The sequence below is a fragment of the Malaya genurostris genome, chromosome 2 (assembly GCF_030247185.1).
Source record: "Malaya genurostris strain Urasoe2022 chromosome 2, Malgen_1.1, whole genome shotgun sequence".
In the NCBI taxonomy this organism is placed as follows: domain Eukaryota; kingdom Metazoa; phylum Arthropoda; class Insecta; order Diptera; family Culicidae; genus Malaya; species Malaya genurostris.
Window position 1 is genome coordinate 85,186,206 of NC_080571.1, and position 17,662 is coordinate 85,203,867.

At 38.1% G+C, this 17,662-nt stretch overlaps 2 protein-coding genes across 3 annotated transcripts in view; both read right to left on the reverse strand.

Annotated features, from left to right (window-relative positions):
• The window catches only part of LOC131432661 (uncharacterized), a 711,303-nt gene that overhangs the window by 549,215 nt on the left and 144,426 nt on the right, over positions 1–17,662 (reverse strand). The gene's annotated exons all lie outside the window — the stretch shown is intronic.
• The window catches only part of LOC131428674 (uncharacterized), a 79,943-nt gene that overhangs the window by 19,998 nt on the left and 42,283 nt on the right, over positions 1–17,662 (reverse strand). Inside the window, exon 3 of the mRNA XM_058592717.1 lies at positions 7,993–8,154. Coding sequence (XP_058448700.1) covers positions 7,993–8,154 — 162 coding nt within the window. The remainder of the gene's footprint in view (positions 1–7,992; positions 8,155–17,662) is intronic.

Consider the following 17,662-nt stretch of genomic DNA (forward strand, 5'->3'; position numbering starts at 1 on the left):
TCTGGGATTCCATCCGTGGTGATAAGAAATTGTTCTAATAGTTTGTAGGTTCCACTATCCAACATTTCAATTGTTCTTTGCGTTCTGGCATTTTTCCTGAAATATGGAAGAAATCCACTGTGAACAAGGGTATAGTATCCGTGGAATTGATGCTTTGTGCGCTGTATCGAAGCTATTTGAAATTATAGTTTATAACACATAATTCCTCAGACTACATATCTGAGACTCAGCATGGATCCATTCCAATGCCGTCAACTTCCCCAAATTTAGTAACCTACACTTCCTTCATCATACGTTCTTTACAAGCACGACTACAAGTAGATTCTATATACACCGATTTCGCTGCTTCGTTCGATAAAATCAATCAGCACATAACGATCTCCAAGTTAAGTAGACTGGGATTAAACGGATCATTTTTTAATTCGCTTCGATCATATCCAACTGGTAATAAAATGATAGTGAAAATAGGAGCCTGTACAACCTCACCATTTGCTGTTACCTCTGGAGTTTCTCAAGGAAGTCACATTGGACTGTTATTGATTTTATTGTATCTCAACGATCTAAATTTTTCGATCAAGTGTATGAAACTGTCGTTTGCCGATGACTTTCATATTTCATATTTCAAAATGGTTTCAAATGCTACTAAATGCTCCGTCATCTTTTTTAGTAGCAAAAAGTCTGTATTCAAGTCCGACTATAATATTCCATCAACTGTTCTCGAACGCACATCGTTTGTTAAGGACCTGGGTGTTCTTCTGGAATCCAAGTTAAATTTTAAAGAGCACATAGAGCCTACTATGTCCTAAACCTCTAAGCTATTAGGATTCATTATTCGAGTTAGCTCTGTATTGCATCTTAGTTCACTCAACTCGAATATGCTGCGGTTATCTGGTCACCTTATTACCAAAACAAAATCCAACGCATTGAAGCGATTCAACGCAAATTTGTCCGAAAAGTTTTCCGACGTCTTCCATGGAGATATCCTTTAAACTTACCGTGTTACCATGACCGCTACAAACTGATTGGTCTCGATTTATTATTTGTCCATCGAGATGTTCGTAAGGCTAATTTTGTGGCAGACCTACTAATTGCAATTGTTACGATTTGTTATTCGATGTCGTAATCTTCGATTATATTTTTTTCGGATTTCCTATGTTGGAATTAATTATGCTAGCTTGTGCCAATATTTAAAAAAATGTTTCAATTCTTTCGACTTTCATTTATCACGTAATGTTATCAAGAAATCGTTTCTTATGTTACTGTCTCATTAGATTTAGTTACTATAGAAGCACTAGATTTAAGGAAATGTATCATTTGGATGATTTTAATCTATTAATGCAAAAGATGAGAAGGTTTTATGCCTGATGGAGAACAAGTTTGACAGATACTAATTCCAGTGGGGTTTTACCTGATTCAAATAAAAGAGCAAAAGATGAGAAGGAAAAGAAATACTTAAAGAGTAAAATCTGACAACAGGAGAAGGCTCTATTATAACAGATCGGCTGAAAAGTTCGTATCGTTTCTATGAGAGGGCGTCACTAGAATTAAATCCATACCATTTTCAGTTAGTACCAACCTTCAAAAGATACGTGTATAAATTTGACAGCTGTCTGATTATTAGTTTGTGAGATATTGCATTTTGAGTGAAGCTACTTTTGTTATTGTGAAAAAATGGAAAAAAAGGAATTTCGTGTGTTGATGAAACACTACTTTTTGATGAAAAAAAGTGCCGCCTATACCAAAAAATGGCTTGATGAGTGTTATCCAGACTCTGCACCGGGCGAAGCAACAATTCGTAAGTGGTTTGCAAAATTTCGTACTGGTCATATGAGCACCGAAGACGATGAACGCAGTGGACGTCCAAAAGAGGCTTTTACCGATGAAAACGTGAAAAAAATCCACAAAATGATTTTCAATGACCGTAAAGTGAAGTTGATCGAGATAGCTGACACCCTAAAGATATCAAAGGAACGTGTTGGACATATTATTCACGAATATTTGGATATGAGAAAGCTTTGTGCAAAATGGGTGCCGCGTGAGCTCACAATCGATCAAAAACAACAACGAATTAATGATTCTGAGCAGTGTTTGGAGCTGTAATATCGAAATAAAACCGATTTTTTTCGTCGATATATAACAATGGACGAAACATGGCTCCATCACTTCACTCCGGAGTCCAATCGACAGTCAGCTGAGTGGACTGCACGCGATGAACCGAACCCAAAGCGTGGAAAGACTCAACAATCGGCCGGTGAGGTAATGGCGTCTGTATTTTGGGATTCGCATGGTATAATTTTCATCGACTACCTTGAAAAAGGAAAAACCATCAACAGTGACTATTATATAGCGTTATTAGAGCGTTTGAAGGACGAAATTTCAAAAAAACGGCCTCATTTGAAGAAGAAAAAAGTTTTGTTTCATCAAGACAATGCACCGTGTCACAAGTCGATGAAAACCATGCTGAAATTAAACGAATTGGGCTTCGAATTGCTCCCTCATCCACCGTATTCTCCAGATTTGGCCCCCAGTGACATTTTCCTGTTCTCAGACCTCAAGAGAATGCTCGCTGGTAAAAAATTTAGAAGCAATGAAGAGGTAATCGCTGAAACTGAGGCCTATTTTGAGGCAAAGGACAAATCGTACTACAAAAATGGTATCGAAAAGTTGGAAGATCGCTATAGTCGCTGTATCGCCTCTGATGGCAATTATGTTGAATAATAAAAACGAATTTTGGCAAAAAAATGTGTGTTTCTATTAAACGATACGAACTTTTCAGCCGAACTGTTATAAGGAAGTAGAAGATTTCATGATTTTATTAGACTGTGCCATTCATTTTCAAATCGTTGTAACTCTAATACTGTAATACTGTTTTTGGTATACTGAACAAAAGTATACATTATACTATTTCGAATCATCAGAGCCTAACATTTTATGTTGAACTGTGATGCCATCGGGCAGTTCAACAGGCATTAAGTTTATGATTATTGCAAAATACTGCTAATGAAGTGCTCGGCAAGTAGCAGAAATTTTATATCTGAGCAATTCCAGAACTGCTTAGCAGAACATCAGACTCGACCTTCTCTGGTTTGGATGATGCCTTTTTCAAATCGTTGTAATTCGGAAACCGTTAATTGTACAAAAATGTTGTTCAGGAAGAAGTTGTATGGAATCAATAGGACACTCTAAAAAAATATACACTGAAAAAAACTTTTGATTTTTTTCTTAATAATTACAAAATAATCCGAAAAAGTTGGATAAAAAAAAATCAGGGTTTTAATTTTTTTTTGATAATGTTTATTTTAAATCTGTTATTAAAACCTACAGATTGATGACTATCCCATCCGTGCCTTTAGAAAAATGAAGAAGTTACAGCTAAAACAGTTTACGGGTGCATGCAAATGATCAAGTTCTTCTCGTTGTAATTCGGAAAGCGTTCATCGTACAAAAATGGCGTCAAGAAAGAAGTTGTATGGAATCAATACAACTAAAAAAATATACACTGAAAAAAAATAGATTTTTTTCTCAATAATTTCAAAACGAACCAAAAAAAAAAAATAAAACAAAATCAGGGTTTCGATTTTTTTTTAATAATTTTGATCGGTTTCCGAGTTACAACGATTTGAAAAAGGCAATTTTTATGAAATGCAAAAATACATACGCCATTTTTAAAAATCAGTCGTGAGTCGGACTGACCTCTCCATCGGTTCAAAACTTATGTTTTGCCATACGGAAGCCATGTGCAAAGTTTCATCCAAATCGGAGAAGGTCGGTTCTGATATTGTCACTTTTTCGTCTACTCATTCCTGGAATTGCTCGTCTGCTAAGCGGTTTATGTTGAACTACTGGGAGGCATTACAGTTCAACATACACTGTTAAGCACTGACGTATCGAAGGCGAAACATAAAGTATATCAAAATAACGTCATTTTTTTATTTGAATAACATTTTGTCTCAAAATTAATAATATTCTTTTCTGATCGTCCATACATTGCATGATGACAGCAAGAACCTTTCTTGTTCAAACTGAAATTAATATTTTCAGTCTCTTTTTATCGCAAACATAACCAGTGAAGCTCGCAATCATCTAAGAATTTTATGAAACTAAATGTTTGAGAAGATTTTGTCTGATTCGGTATAGTTTTATTAGTCGAGTATTACTTCATGTAACCTTCACAATATTTTATGTGTAATTTATGAATGAAAATTCAGTATGTATGGTGAGAATAAAGAGCGTAACGTAGCCTCCGGCCCACCGCAACCGTACGAACCCCACCGTGATTAATATCACGGAAGTCATTAATGCATAATACATAAATTTTACCGATGAAATAACTAAATGAAAGAAGCAATACATCAAAACGTAATAATGTAACGAATGAATTAAAATTAAATGATTAAAATATGTTGTTGAAAATGTTGTTTGAGAGAAATTATAATTTAGCCGATTTGTTTACTCAACGGAGCTCGTTACTTTCGCTAGTCTAATACTCATTTTCAAGGAAATGAAACAAATTAGTTTTCATTTAAATTCGCACACGCAATTGCTCAGTTTACTCGGAGATAGTTGCATTTGCGAACAGTACTTTTCAGTCAGCCATACACACTGTTTATAAGGCTACTACCTTCTAGGAAAACTGCACGCTAAGATGGAACTCCCTTAAAGGTGGGTTCCAGAAGAATTAATATCTGAACGCACTGTTTTTTGGAAGAACTAAACGAAGGTAGCGGTTGGAACATGGTAAAAAATAAGACAGCAGAAAAGGCGACAGATGATTATAAATATACTCTTCTAACCTATGCTAGAATGGAATGCATAAGAGCTTAGGTTCGAATCCTGCTTCTGAGAGTATAATAAAATATATATCTTTTCTAAGAGTCTGCATTCATTTGACTTTCTCATTCTACGTTTTCACTCAGTCAATGTAAAACTGTAAGAAGGTATCAGTTTTGGGACGGGTTTTTACAATTGCAATTTTTTGTTTATTTCGTTTAATTGCTTTCATAAAGACTGTCTCAGAAAGTATGGACGCAACCAAAAATCGCTGCCATTTCGCAATGGTTCAGAATCTGTCAATTTTTATGGCTGCGTCCTGTTGTTTACACTCTTTTTTAACCACTTGTGCAGTTGTTTATTCGTTTTCATTAGTTTGTGTCGAAATGCGTGGACTTTCAGCAGAACAACGTCTAAAAATTGTGTACAAATGGTGCACAGAACGCGGACTGTCACTGAGAAAGATAGTTGAGAAGTTCGGTGAGGATAACACCTTTGAGGATAAACCGAAAACGGGTCGAAAAAAAGGTCCTGCTAACCCTCAGTTGGATAAACGTATACTGAAGGCGTTCGAGCAAAAGAAGGAGGTTTCAGTTCGGGATGTGGCCAAAAAAGTTTGCACTTCGAAGTCAAATGTTCTTCGTGCTAAAGAACGTTTGAGTCTTCGAACCTATAAGAAGCAGAAACAACCAAAACGTAGTCCGAAACAAGAAGCATCGATCAGGCCGAGGGTCCGAAAGATGTACAATACGATTCTTGTTGGAAATTTGAACTGCATAATCATGGACGAGGAAACCTACGTGAAACTCGATTACAAATCCTTGCCGGGACCACAATATTATACGGTGCGAGAAGGGCAAGTGTTTAACCAGTCCAAGACATCGATTGAAGTCGAAACATTTGGTAAGAAAGCTATGGTATGGTAAGCAATTTGTAGCTGCGGTAAGATTTCGAAACCCTTCATCACCACTGCTTCAATGAACAGCGAAATATACATCAAGGAATGCTACAAAAACGGCTTCTACACATGATTCGAAGCCACAAAGATCCTGTTGTCTTCTGGTCAGATCTTGCTTTTTGCCACTAGTCGAAATCAACGGTAGAATGGTATACTACCAAAAATGTCACTTTCGTCCCAAAAGACATGAATCCACTAAAATGCCCACAACTTCGACCAATTGAGGAATTTTGGGCATTAACGAAGGCACATCTTAGGAAGCATTCAACAGTTCGAACAAGATTGGAAAAAAGTGTCAAAACTTGTCGCCAAAAAGTCTGTACGGAATTTAATGAGGGACGTTCGCAAGAAGGTGCGCCAGCTAGTCTACAATGGCTAAGTAGCAAATGTTGAGAATAATATTCTGTTGTTGTAGTCTAATATTATCAGTATATCGAATAAAATTATTTATATCTAACACTTGTGAATTATTTACAGCGAAATCGAAGTGCGTCCATACTTTCTGGGACAGTCTTTAATTATTTAGAAGGTCTCAGACATGTGACAGGACATAAATAACAGGACAGTAAACGTAATGAAATGTATTACAATATCAGTTCCAGTGGAAAAGTTAGAAGTGTATGTTAAAAACAGCCGTAAAAAGCACACCGAGAATTAGGTATGTTCCAGATAAAAGTAGATCAACAACAATTCTACTCAAAACCATTTGTGAGCTGTTTTGTCGCAAACCAGGTTTGTCACAAAGGAATTCTGCGACGCAGAATCGCAGAACGAACGCGCAGGAATAATCAATTTTAAACGATTGCCTCACATTCGTCAATTTGTACTGCTGATTTTTATCTTGACATGGGGCGAGTGCTCATAGCAAATGTACAATGTGGTTCAATTAGACGTAAAAATGTTAATTCAACAATGTGCGAAACTGCAGCTAACGAACCATAAGAAAAGGGAAAAAGCTGGTTAAATAAAAAAAAACTAAGCGACGCCGGAATTAAATAACTTCAAATGATGATTTTAAGTGTGCCTCTCGATTCCACTGCGTAATGGAGGTTAGAGTCACCTCCGCTATTTTTGCCGTTGAATAAAATTTTTTTCTCGAAAGCTTCCTTGCCTACTTAGTCAGACGCACACTGTTTGGCATTTTCTTCTCAAAATTAATAGCAAACAGACAAATGTGTTAATTTTGACACTCCGACCGGCAATAGGATCACGTATCCCGTTGAGGCGAAGTTGAGCCGACCTTGCCCCGATGAGCAAAATTTGCTGCGATGACGATGATAATGATGATGATGATGATGATGACGGTGATGGAACCACCGGAAAATTAAGCTACGAGTGGTGCGCACGATGGCATTCAACCGCTGGGAGAATGGCTGGGTGAAGCGGGAGAAAAATTTTCACACGCATTAGTTTGTTATTGCGGGTGGTGTGGTGGATGAAGGTGAAAATGACGGCAGCCTCTTCGCCGGCCGAATGTTACCGGAGTGCGCAATGACTCAGCCACCAGGCAGCTGCTGCTGCTACTGCTCTTGCTACTACTGCTGAACTACATGCGATGTTTGTGGAGTAATCGTTTAACGAGGTGACTATTTCATAATCGCGCTTGGCATTGTTTCGGCGGTGGTGTAATTTAGCCGGGTGCCGGGTCAGTCCGAAGCGAAACCAATTTTTCCCAAGGTTGAGCAAATTGAACATTTTTTTGTCTAGCAAAAAGCGAAAAGCGTTTTCGGAAATTATATCGTGATTATCAATCGTTTGGTATTTTTTTTCACATCTTAGGAACCCTTGGTAAAATGAAACTAGCCGTCATTTCATTTGCTCTGTTTTGTTCAGATCAAGATAGCAGAGATTCATTTCCTGCGTTTCACGGCGAAGGAAAAGTGTCTGCCTTAATTAAGAGACGTGATTTTATCGTGCAAGTTTCTAATTTTTTTGTATGCTTAGATCGTTAGGATTCAATGGTTGCTGACCCGTGAATGCAAACTTTAGGTCTTTCACAAACGATCTCTGTAAGACATTTGGTCGCGAAACAACACAAGAACTTATCGAATCTACCAAAAATTCCAGTTCAATCCTAGTTTGCAGAAGCCAACATATTGTCAAACACGGTTCGCAACGAACTCGGCTACTGCTCGTCGTTCACAAACCGTCAGAGACGACGAGCTGGAATGAGCTTTGGTTGATCCCGGCACTGACCGCCGCGTCACGTCCCGTAGCCCAAAATGAAATTCTGCACGGAAAATTTAAAGCACGTCTGCACGAACTGGTAAGCTTCGGTGTGAACATCACGTACCGGTGACTGCATAAATATTTAATCGCCGTCTGGCCTTGTTGCTGCTCACAGTGTGCTCTTGTGGTTGTTGTTTCCAACGCTGGTATCGGCTGTCCAGAGGCACCAAGCACGGGAGCACTTCGACTGGAGTCGACTGAAAAATAACCCGTAAAAGTGTGCAGTCGATATCGTTTAGTACTTTTAACCGATGAATTGTAACTTTCGAAAAAAATTAAAAAAAAACACGGGGAGGAGAGACCACACAAACCAATGAATGTACAAGTAAATTAAGCACAACAATTGAAATGGTTTCTTGTGGAGTTGATTTACACCATTCGGAATCCAATTGAAATTCAAACCACATTAGCGAAGCCAACCTATCCAAGTTGGTTAGCTGTGCTGTGTTAGTACTGTACGATAAGAGTCGATTGCAAAGTCTTTTGAATTCCACAAAAAATTCATCAAGACATTGAATTTCGTGGAACTCGACTGTAAAAGATTATTTCTTTCTCTTCTTTTTCTTATTATCTGTGGTGTCACCCCACGACAGTTAGTTTTTGTTCATAGTTCAATTCGACTTTCCTTTCACTGGACTACCAGTGCGGACCTCGCGGTGTCACCTCGACCACACTGCACAGAAAGAAAAGATGAAACTTACACGACATGTAAACCAATCGTACTATTAAACAGACATCAGTTGAAACGAAAATCTGATTTAAAACCATGATTGATGTAAAATTACATTGAAATGCATTTACTTTTTCATCGAACAAGGCTGTATATTTACAAATCGTTTAGTTTTGTATTGTGAAAATCCATTCAATTACCTGCTACAAATATGTGCATGAAAATAAATGTAAATTTACAAAATATTTTTATCTGTGTGCCACCACAGTTAATCGCCCTTATTCTGAATAACGACGTATTGATTTTTCGATCGAATGTGGTTCGATCGAATCCTAGCTACCTTTGATTTTGCTAGCGTTATTAGGAATACAAATAAAAAACGATCGTAAAATCCGTTTACTTTTAACGGAGATATCGATATTTTTGTGTAAGCGAAATTTAGCCTTATTCCAGCACACCGAAACCTCCATTTACGAACTAAACGGGGGTTCATAAAAAGGTAGTTCGTAAAAAAAGTTTACGTTATTTGGAATTTACTTCGTAAAAAAAGTTTTGTGTAATGAATGTGGAAACCTACAATATGGGTATTTTTGGAACGGGTTTAAAAAGTAGGTTCCGGAAAATGATTTTTGAGGTGGTTCTGAAATCCAAGATTATCGCCCTTATTCTGAATAACGTCGTATCGTTTTTTCGCTCGTATTTCATTCGTATTTCCTATAACACTATCAAAATCAAAGGTAGCTATGATTCGATCGAACCACATTCGATCGAAAAATCAATACGTCGTTATTCAGAAAAAGGGCGTATGACTTCCGGTTTCTTTATATTCCTAGCAAACCCTCACAATGTTCGTATTTTCGGAACGGGATTGATGAGTAAGATGTCGGAAAACGATGTTTGAGGTGGTTCTGAAATTCAAGATGGCGACTTCCGATTTCTTGATATTCCTTGAAACCCCTTACAGTATGAGTATTTTCGAAAAGGATTTAATGTGGTGCCATAAAAACGATGTTTGTGATCGTTCTGAATCCAAGATGATCACTTCCGGTCTATTAATATTCTTTGAAAATACTCACAATATGGATATTTTTAGAATAGATTTGGTGTGTAGGTACCAAAGAAGAAAGATGTTTGTTTTTTTTTTTTTCATAAATACGTTTATTTCATAGGCAATATACATAAGTTTTTCTTCGCCGTGGCATCCACAATACATAGTAGTTTAAACCTAATACATTTCGAATATCATATTAGTATGTTGGTACTCATTAGTTAATCTAAACACTGTTTTTATCAAGCGAGTTGCTATTTTAAATTACATTAAATAAAATACATTTATTTTGTACATGATCTTATAACTATTTCAGGATTGTTTGTATCAGTTCACCACTTATATTCAATATCCTATAGTTGGCTATTGGTTGAACTCATGGAAGAGAAAACAGTCTAACATAAAATAAAATTTAAATTGGAACTCCAATGGATTTAATGAAATGATAAAGAAGTTTCATGTATGGAAGGTCACGACAAGCAAGAATGTCGCGAACTGGGACATTGGATAGTCTACCTTGGGTACGCAAGGAATTTATTAGTTGAGATCTGACATCACGAAACTCCACGCATGTCCAAACAACATGGTCAATATCGCGGTAACCTTCGCCGCAAGCACAATGATTAGTCTCGGAAAGTCCAATTCGAAGGAGATGTGCATCTAACGTGTAGTGATTGGACATGAGTCTGGACATCACACGAATGAAATCTCTACTCACATCCAGTCCCCTGAACCATGCCTTTGTCGATATTTTAGGAATAATTGAGTGCATCCACCGACCCAGATCATCTTTATCCCAAGAAGCTTGCCAGCTGGCAAGTGTTCTTTGGCGAGACGCGCTATAGAATTCGTTGAAAGCAATCGGTCTCTCATAAATTTCACCCTCAATAGCACCACGTTTGGCTAAAATATCGGCTCTTTCATTGCCTGGAATGGAGCAATGAGCCGGAACCCAAACTATTGTGATTAGATAATTATTATTCAATATGTCGTTCAGACACTGTTTTATTTTACCCAAGAAAAACGGTTCATTTTTGCCAGCAGCGTTTGAGCGAATGGCTTCAATTGCACTCAGACTATCTGTGAAGAGGAAATAATGGTTTGGAGATAATGTGACGATTACATTCAAGCTATAATGAACTGCTGCTAACTCTGCTATATAAACAGATGCAGGTTCTTGAAGCTTGAATGAGGCCGAAACATTATTGTTGAACATACCAAACCCTGTCGCTTCTTCCATTCGCGATCCGTCCGTGTAAAACATTTTCTCAGAGTTAATATGCCTGAACTTACTTGAAAATATTTTTGGGATTTCCATAGAGCGTAGGTGGTCCGGGATTCCACGCACTTCGCGCTGCATGGATGTGTCGAAAAATAAAGTTGAGTCAGGTACATTTAGGAGGCTGACACGGATAGGAATATATCTTGAAGGGTTGATTTCCTGTGACATATGGTTAAAATATACTGTCATGAATTTTGTTTGAGATCGAAGCTCGACTAGTCGTTCGAAATTATTAATTACCATGGGATTCAGCACATCACATCTTATTAGCAGGCGTGATGAAAGCTCCCAAAATCGATCTTTTAATGGAAGAACTCCCGCCAGAACTTCAAGACTCATTGTATGTGTCGAATGCATGCAGCCTAAAGCAATTCGCAAACAACGGTACTGAATTCGCTCAAGTTTGATAATATGAGAATTTGCAGCGGAACGAAAACAAACGCATCCATATTCCATCACTGAAAGTATCGTTGTCTGATACAATTTTATTAGATCTTGCGGATGAGCACCCCACCAAGACCCTGTTATTGTTCGAAGAAAATTTACTCTTTGTTGGCATTTCGTTATCAGATACCTAATGTGTCCTCCCCACGTGCATTTGGAATCAAACCACACCCCGAGGTATTTGAAAGTCAAAACCTGTTCGATTATTCTTCCCATCATATGAAGCTGAAGTTGCGCGGGATCATGCTTTTTTGAAAAGACGACCAGCTCTGTTTTCTCCGCAGAGAATTCGATACCAAGATGAACAGCCCAAACGGACAATTTATCTAAGGTATCTTGCAATGGTTTTTGCAGATCAATAGCTTTGGATCCAGTAACTGAAACCACGCCATCATCTGCCAATTGTCTTAGTGTACATGGGGTTACTAGACAGCTGTCAATGTCATTCACGTAAAAATTATAGAGGAGCGGACTGAGGCATGAGCCTTGCGGGAGACCCATGTAGCTAATTCTGATTGTTGCCAAATCGCCATGTGAAAAATGCATGCGTTTCTCTGACAAAAGGTTGTGCAAATAATTATTTATAACCGCTGGGAGTCCATGTTGGTGGAGCTTGTCTGAAAGAACATCAATGGAAACTGAATCAAATGCTCCTTTAATGTCTAAAAATACAGATGCCATTTGTTGCTTTTGAGCGAAGGCAATTTGGATGTCAGACGAAAGTAATGCAAGGCAATCATTCGTCCCTTTATTTCTACGGAAGCCAAACTGAGTATCTAACAACAAACCGTTCGTCTCGACCCAAGTGTCGAGACGTCGTAGAATAATTTTTTCGAACAATTTTCTGATGCAGGACAACATCGCAATGGGTCTATATGAGTTGTGATTGGAAGCTGGTTTCCCCGGCTTTTGAATGGCGATAACTTTCACTTGTCTCCAGTCAGGTGGAACAATATTTTGCTCAAGAAACTTGTTGAACAATTCCAACAAACGTCTTTTTGCGAGGTCGGGCAGATTCTTCACCAAGTTGAATTTAATTCTGTCCAATCCAGGAGCGTTATTGTTACAAGACATGAGTGCTATGGAAAATTCCATCATTGAAAAGGGGCTATCAATGGAATCATCATTTGAAGAAGACTCCCTAACAATGCTATGCGTAGGAACGGAATCTGGACAAACTTTCCTCGCAAAATCAAATATCCATCGATTCGAGTACTCCTCACTCTCATTTCCTACGTTACGATTCCTCATTCGTCTGGCCGTATTCCAAAGAGTGCTCATTGAGGTTTCTCTTGACAAACCTTCCACAAAATGTCTCCAATAGCTGCATTTCTTAACCCGAAGTATGTTCTTGTACTTGGTTTCTAAAACCAAGAATTTTTCAAAATTCTGAGGAGTTCCTCCTCCTCGTTTTAAAAACGTCTTGAAAGCATTTTGTTTCGCGTGTTTAGCATCTGAGCACTCTTTGTCCCACCAAGGATTTGGAGGTCTTCTGTTAGACGATGGACCAAGAAATCGTTTGGTTTGGGCTTGTTCTGCGGCCTCCAGAATCGAACAAACGAGGAAGTCATATTCTTCAAGTGGGGGAAGCTCTTCCATTGAAGTTAAGACACTTGAAATATTACTTTGGTATTTAATCCAGTCAATATTTTTTGTCAAATCATATGGAATATTAACTGAATTAGCAATGCCTTTGTTACTGCTAATTGAGATGATGATTGGTAAATGATCGCTACCATGTAAATCAGGAAATACTTTCCAGGTGCAATCTAGTCGAATTGAAGTCGAACAAAGAGATAAATCTAATGCACTTGGACGTGCAGGAGGTCTTGGGATCCGTGTCATGCTACCCATATTTAGTACCGTCATGCTAAAATTGTCGCAAATATTATATATTAGAGATGATCTGCTATCATTGTAAACGGAACCCCACATCATTCCGTGCGAATTGAAATCTCCTAAAATCAAACGTGGAGCAGGAAGGGCTTCGACAATTTCATTAAGCTGTCGTTGTCCAACTTGAGCTCTTGGAGGAATATATACCGAAGCAATGCAAATGTCCTTTCCTTTAATGTTTATTTGACAAGCAACAACTTCTATACTAGAAGTCGAAGGAATGTTTAATCTATAAAAGGAATAACATTTCTTAATTCCTAAAAGCACTCCACCATACGGGGAGTCTCTGTCGAGACGTATAATGTTAAAGTCATTAAAATTTAAGGCTATGTTTGATGTAAGCCATGTTTCGCACAAAGCAAATACATCACATTTTTGACTATGGAACAAAACTTTAAATGAATCAAGTTTTGGCATGATGCTTCGACAATTCCACTGCAGGACAGTGATTGAATCATTTGCGGCGGATGATAAATTATCCATCAAATGATACAAAACCTGAAAGAGCTGGCCATTGAGCTGATAACTGTTTCAAAAAAGTTCTAGCTATTGGAAGGAATGCTGTTATGATGGTCTTTAGAGGTTCAGAAATATTGAATGCAGCGAAAATCCATTCTACAATTTCCGAAAATTTCAGTAATCCTGTTGGTGAATGTGAAATGAAGCCCACTGGATTATTGTCTTTTCTTGAGCTAGTTCCTGGATTGGTTTGTGAATTTGACAAACCAGGAGGCACAGTTTTTGGTTTTAAATTTGGCTTTTTAGCTTTAACACGGGGATCTTTTTTTGAAGGTATAATTTTAGGTGTCTTTTTTGGTATTTTGTGGTTTGTTAATCTCCTCTTAACAGACCCTTGAGGAGTGACAAACGAGGTATCTTCACTATTTCCGTCAGAGTCAGATTCCTCTGGCTCCGCAAGATTTGAAAAACCGTTTTCGGTTTCCAAAGGGGAGACATGTATGACCGTTTTGAGCATTTCTGCATATGTGCGCTTAGACCGTGCTTTTAAAGAAAGCTTCATTTTGTCTTTACGCAGCTTAAATGCAGCGCACACTGAAAGATCATCATGAGGGCTTTCCCCACAATAAACACATTTTTCAACATCTTTATCGCAAAGATTATCCTTATGAGGCCCTTGACATTTGATACATTTGGACTTATTACTACAGTAAGTAGCTGTATGTCCGAAATTTTTACAGTTCGTGCAATTCATAACATGCGGTACGAAAAGCCGAACAGGAAGACGAATTTTATCGATATAGACATGGCTAGGCAATGCAGATCCGGCAAATGTTACGCGAAACGAATCTGAGGGACGATAAGACTTTTTTCCATCGACAATAGATGCTGAGTACAATTGTTTGCACTCGAGTATCTTAACTCCCTCAAGCATGGAGTTTTTAAAACGGCCAACTCCATTTTTAAGTAAATCATCTGCTGTCAGACTTGCTTCAGTCACAACACCGTCAATTTCTACCTCCTTCGATGGAATGTAAACTCGATATTCAATAGCAAATAATTTACAGGTTACAATATCGTTTGCCTGTTTCAAGTCGTTAACTACAACTCGAATTTTATCTCTATTAACCTTACAGATTTCTTTAACTTCAGGGAAATGTGATGTCAAATCCTTTGTAATTTGCATCAAGTTTAAAATCTTTTCTTTTTTTCGAAGATAGACTATCCATGGCCCAGTGGTACCCTGTGGATAATGTTTAGCCCTCGGAGTATTTAAACTTTTACTAGTATCCGGAATCGGATTCGGATGATCTTCCATGAGATCATCCATTACATTAAATTTTTTTTGTAAATTAATAATACCAAAATAAAAACTTATGTTTAGTAAAATTTCAGATATAAGAAATAAAAAATAAATTAAATTAAATCTACCTTGTAGCTGATGTCTCTGTTCCTTTATCGTGAAGAACGACGTGAAGCTCTTCCAACGATTTCCAATTGGCAGTCTTTTGCTGTTTCCAATTGGCAGTCTTCTGTCGTTTACTGCTATCTCAGTTGCTCTGCCGTCGTTGTGAACACCACTGCACTTGCTGTACCTGACCCCAGGTACAGTGCTTTTGCTCTTGGTGGCGATCAAATGCGATGCTTGCAGTGTAGCACCTCGCGATATATGCCGTCTCTTTTGATCCTACGCAGCGTACAAATTCTGGTACCTGGTAGATCAGCACTGGGTTGCTTTAGCACCTCTGTGCCTTTGCACCCCTTCGTCTTCGCACCTTTATGCGATGGCACCTCTGTGACTCGTCACTTCTATGCTCTCGCACCTCTGTGTCTCTACACCTCTGTGCGTATGAACGGGATGGCCTTCGTTGCTAGCTTTCCAGTCGGGAAACGCCCCGAATATTGCGTTTGCTATGGGCAGTTTAACTACCTGAAGCTTAGAATTGTCTCGGTAGCAGCCGTTAACTCACGAGCCAGTACAATCGAAACACAACCTCTTCGCTTGAATGGTTTTTACTGAATGGAGAAAGATGTTTGTGATCGTTTTGAAATCTAATTTTTTCCGAAAATACCCATATTGTAAGGGTTTTCAAGGAATATAAAGAAACCGGAAGTCGCCATCTTGAATTTCAGAACCACCTCAAACATCATTTTCCGGAATCTACTCTTTTGTAATAGTTTCCATGGAATATAAATGAGCCGGAAATCGCTTTCGATGTATGCAAAAACCTCTTTTTACAAAGTAGGTTCGTAAAAAAAGATTACGTTATTTGGGATTTGGTTCGTAAAAAGAGTTACGTAAAAAGAGGTGACGTATAAAAAGTGTTCGTAAACGGAGTTTTGGGTGTAGTAGGAGTTTTACGCGGTTGATCATAAAGCGATGTTTCGGAGCAAAGTGAAACACGATTTTCAATACTGTTTTATGCAATTGTTTCTTAGCACCTAAAAGACATCACCATTTTTCATGACGTTTCGATTTTAGTAACATAGTCGTTCGAATAAGACATATATATTAGAAAGATGATAGTATTTTCAAATTCAAAACAATTTCAAACTTCATATTTTCATTGATTTATACTATTTGTCACAATAATCGCTGAAAGAACACAACTTCTTATACCCAGTAAACAGTCCCATGCTTCCATATATAATCTCTGAATTTCATTTGGATCCGACTTCTGGTTCCGGAACTACAGGATGTCATATGAAATGAAATTAGAATAATAGCACTCATTTTGTTCGTAGATGGCTGAACTGATTTCGTCCATCTAATATTCAAGTAAAAGGTCTTAAGGTCCCATAGAAAGTGATTGTCTTTTAATCAGATCCGACTTGAAAATATATAACTAGACACAGAACCCTGTTCCAAACAAACTAAAATTCCATGCGGGCAGTTATGCTTCAATTCTTCATTTTCTCGGCAACTGAAAATAGCGTCGATTGGTAATTATTCCAGTAAATGTTTCTTTTCAATTCTGCGTACTATATACTTTAAAAAAAGGCTTTCTAATGGTTTGTTCACTTGAAGAAAAACCCAACACAGTTTCGACCCCAACTGCTATCAAATGTATGGATTTGACAGCAGTTGGGGTTGGATCTGGGTTTGACATAACTAACCCTTTTTCTCGTCCAGTCCGATGCTGTTTTCCAAATACCGGCTAACTATGATTATGACTTTCAGTTTAGTTTAGTTTAGTTTTCCACTGGAAGGAAAAATCGGTTTGGACCAGAAGAAATTTTTGTTATTGTGAGTACAAATTAGTTCGGTCCATTTTCAAAAGATGGCTCTGGCTGTTATGAATTTTGAACAGTAACTGCTGATGTCGATAGTTTCAAGAGGTTAGACAGCTGTCATGAAAACACAGTTCATATTGCTTCGAGTGAAAAAAAAAACAACCTTGTTCTTCCTTGTGTTAATTATGAGCAATTTTGTGTTAACTAAGCAGCATTTGCGGGAAGATTTAGTTTTCTGTTTCAATTGCAGCTGAAGCGCATCAAATGCTTGTGGATGTTTCTGGTGATAATGTTCCAGGGAATGGTTTTGACGCTTCAAGAATGGAGATTTCAGTGTTGAAGACAAAAAGTTGCAGGCGTTGCTCGATGAAGATCAGACTTAAACGCAAGAGGAGCTTGCAGAATCATTGGAAGTGACTCAATAAGCACTTTGCCAGTTCCACTGCAACTATCGGGCTGATCGGACGCAAGTTCGTGTTTCTCCAGTGGTGCGGTAAATTGTTTTATTCCGCTTTCAAGGTCATTTCGTATTCTATTGTCTGAATCAGTGCGGTCGAGTGATAGTTCGAATTAATCCGTCTTCAAGGTCAATTGTGAGTTGTGTAAAGAAGCACTGTGTGGTACCGTTAGCCAGCGCCCAGCTGGGCGCTGCTGCTATATTGTTAACAAATA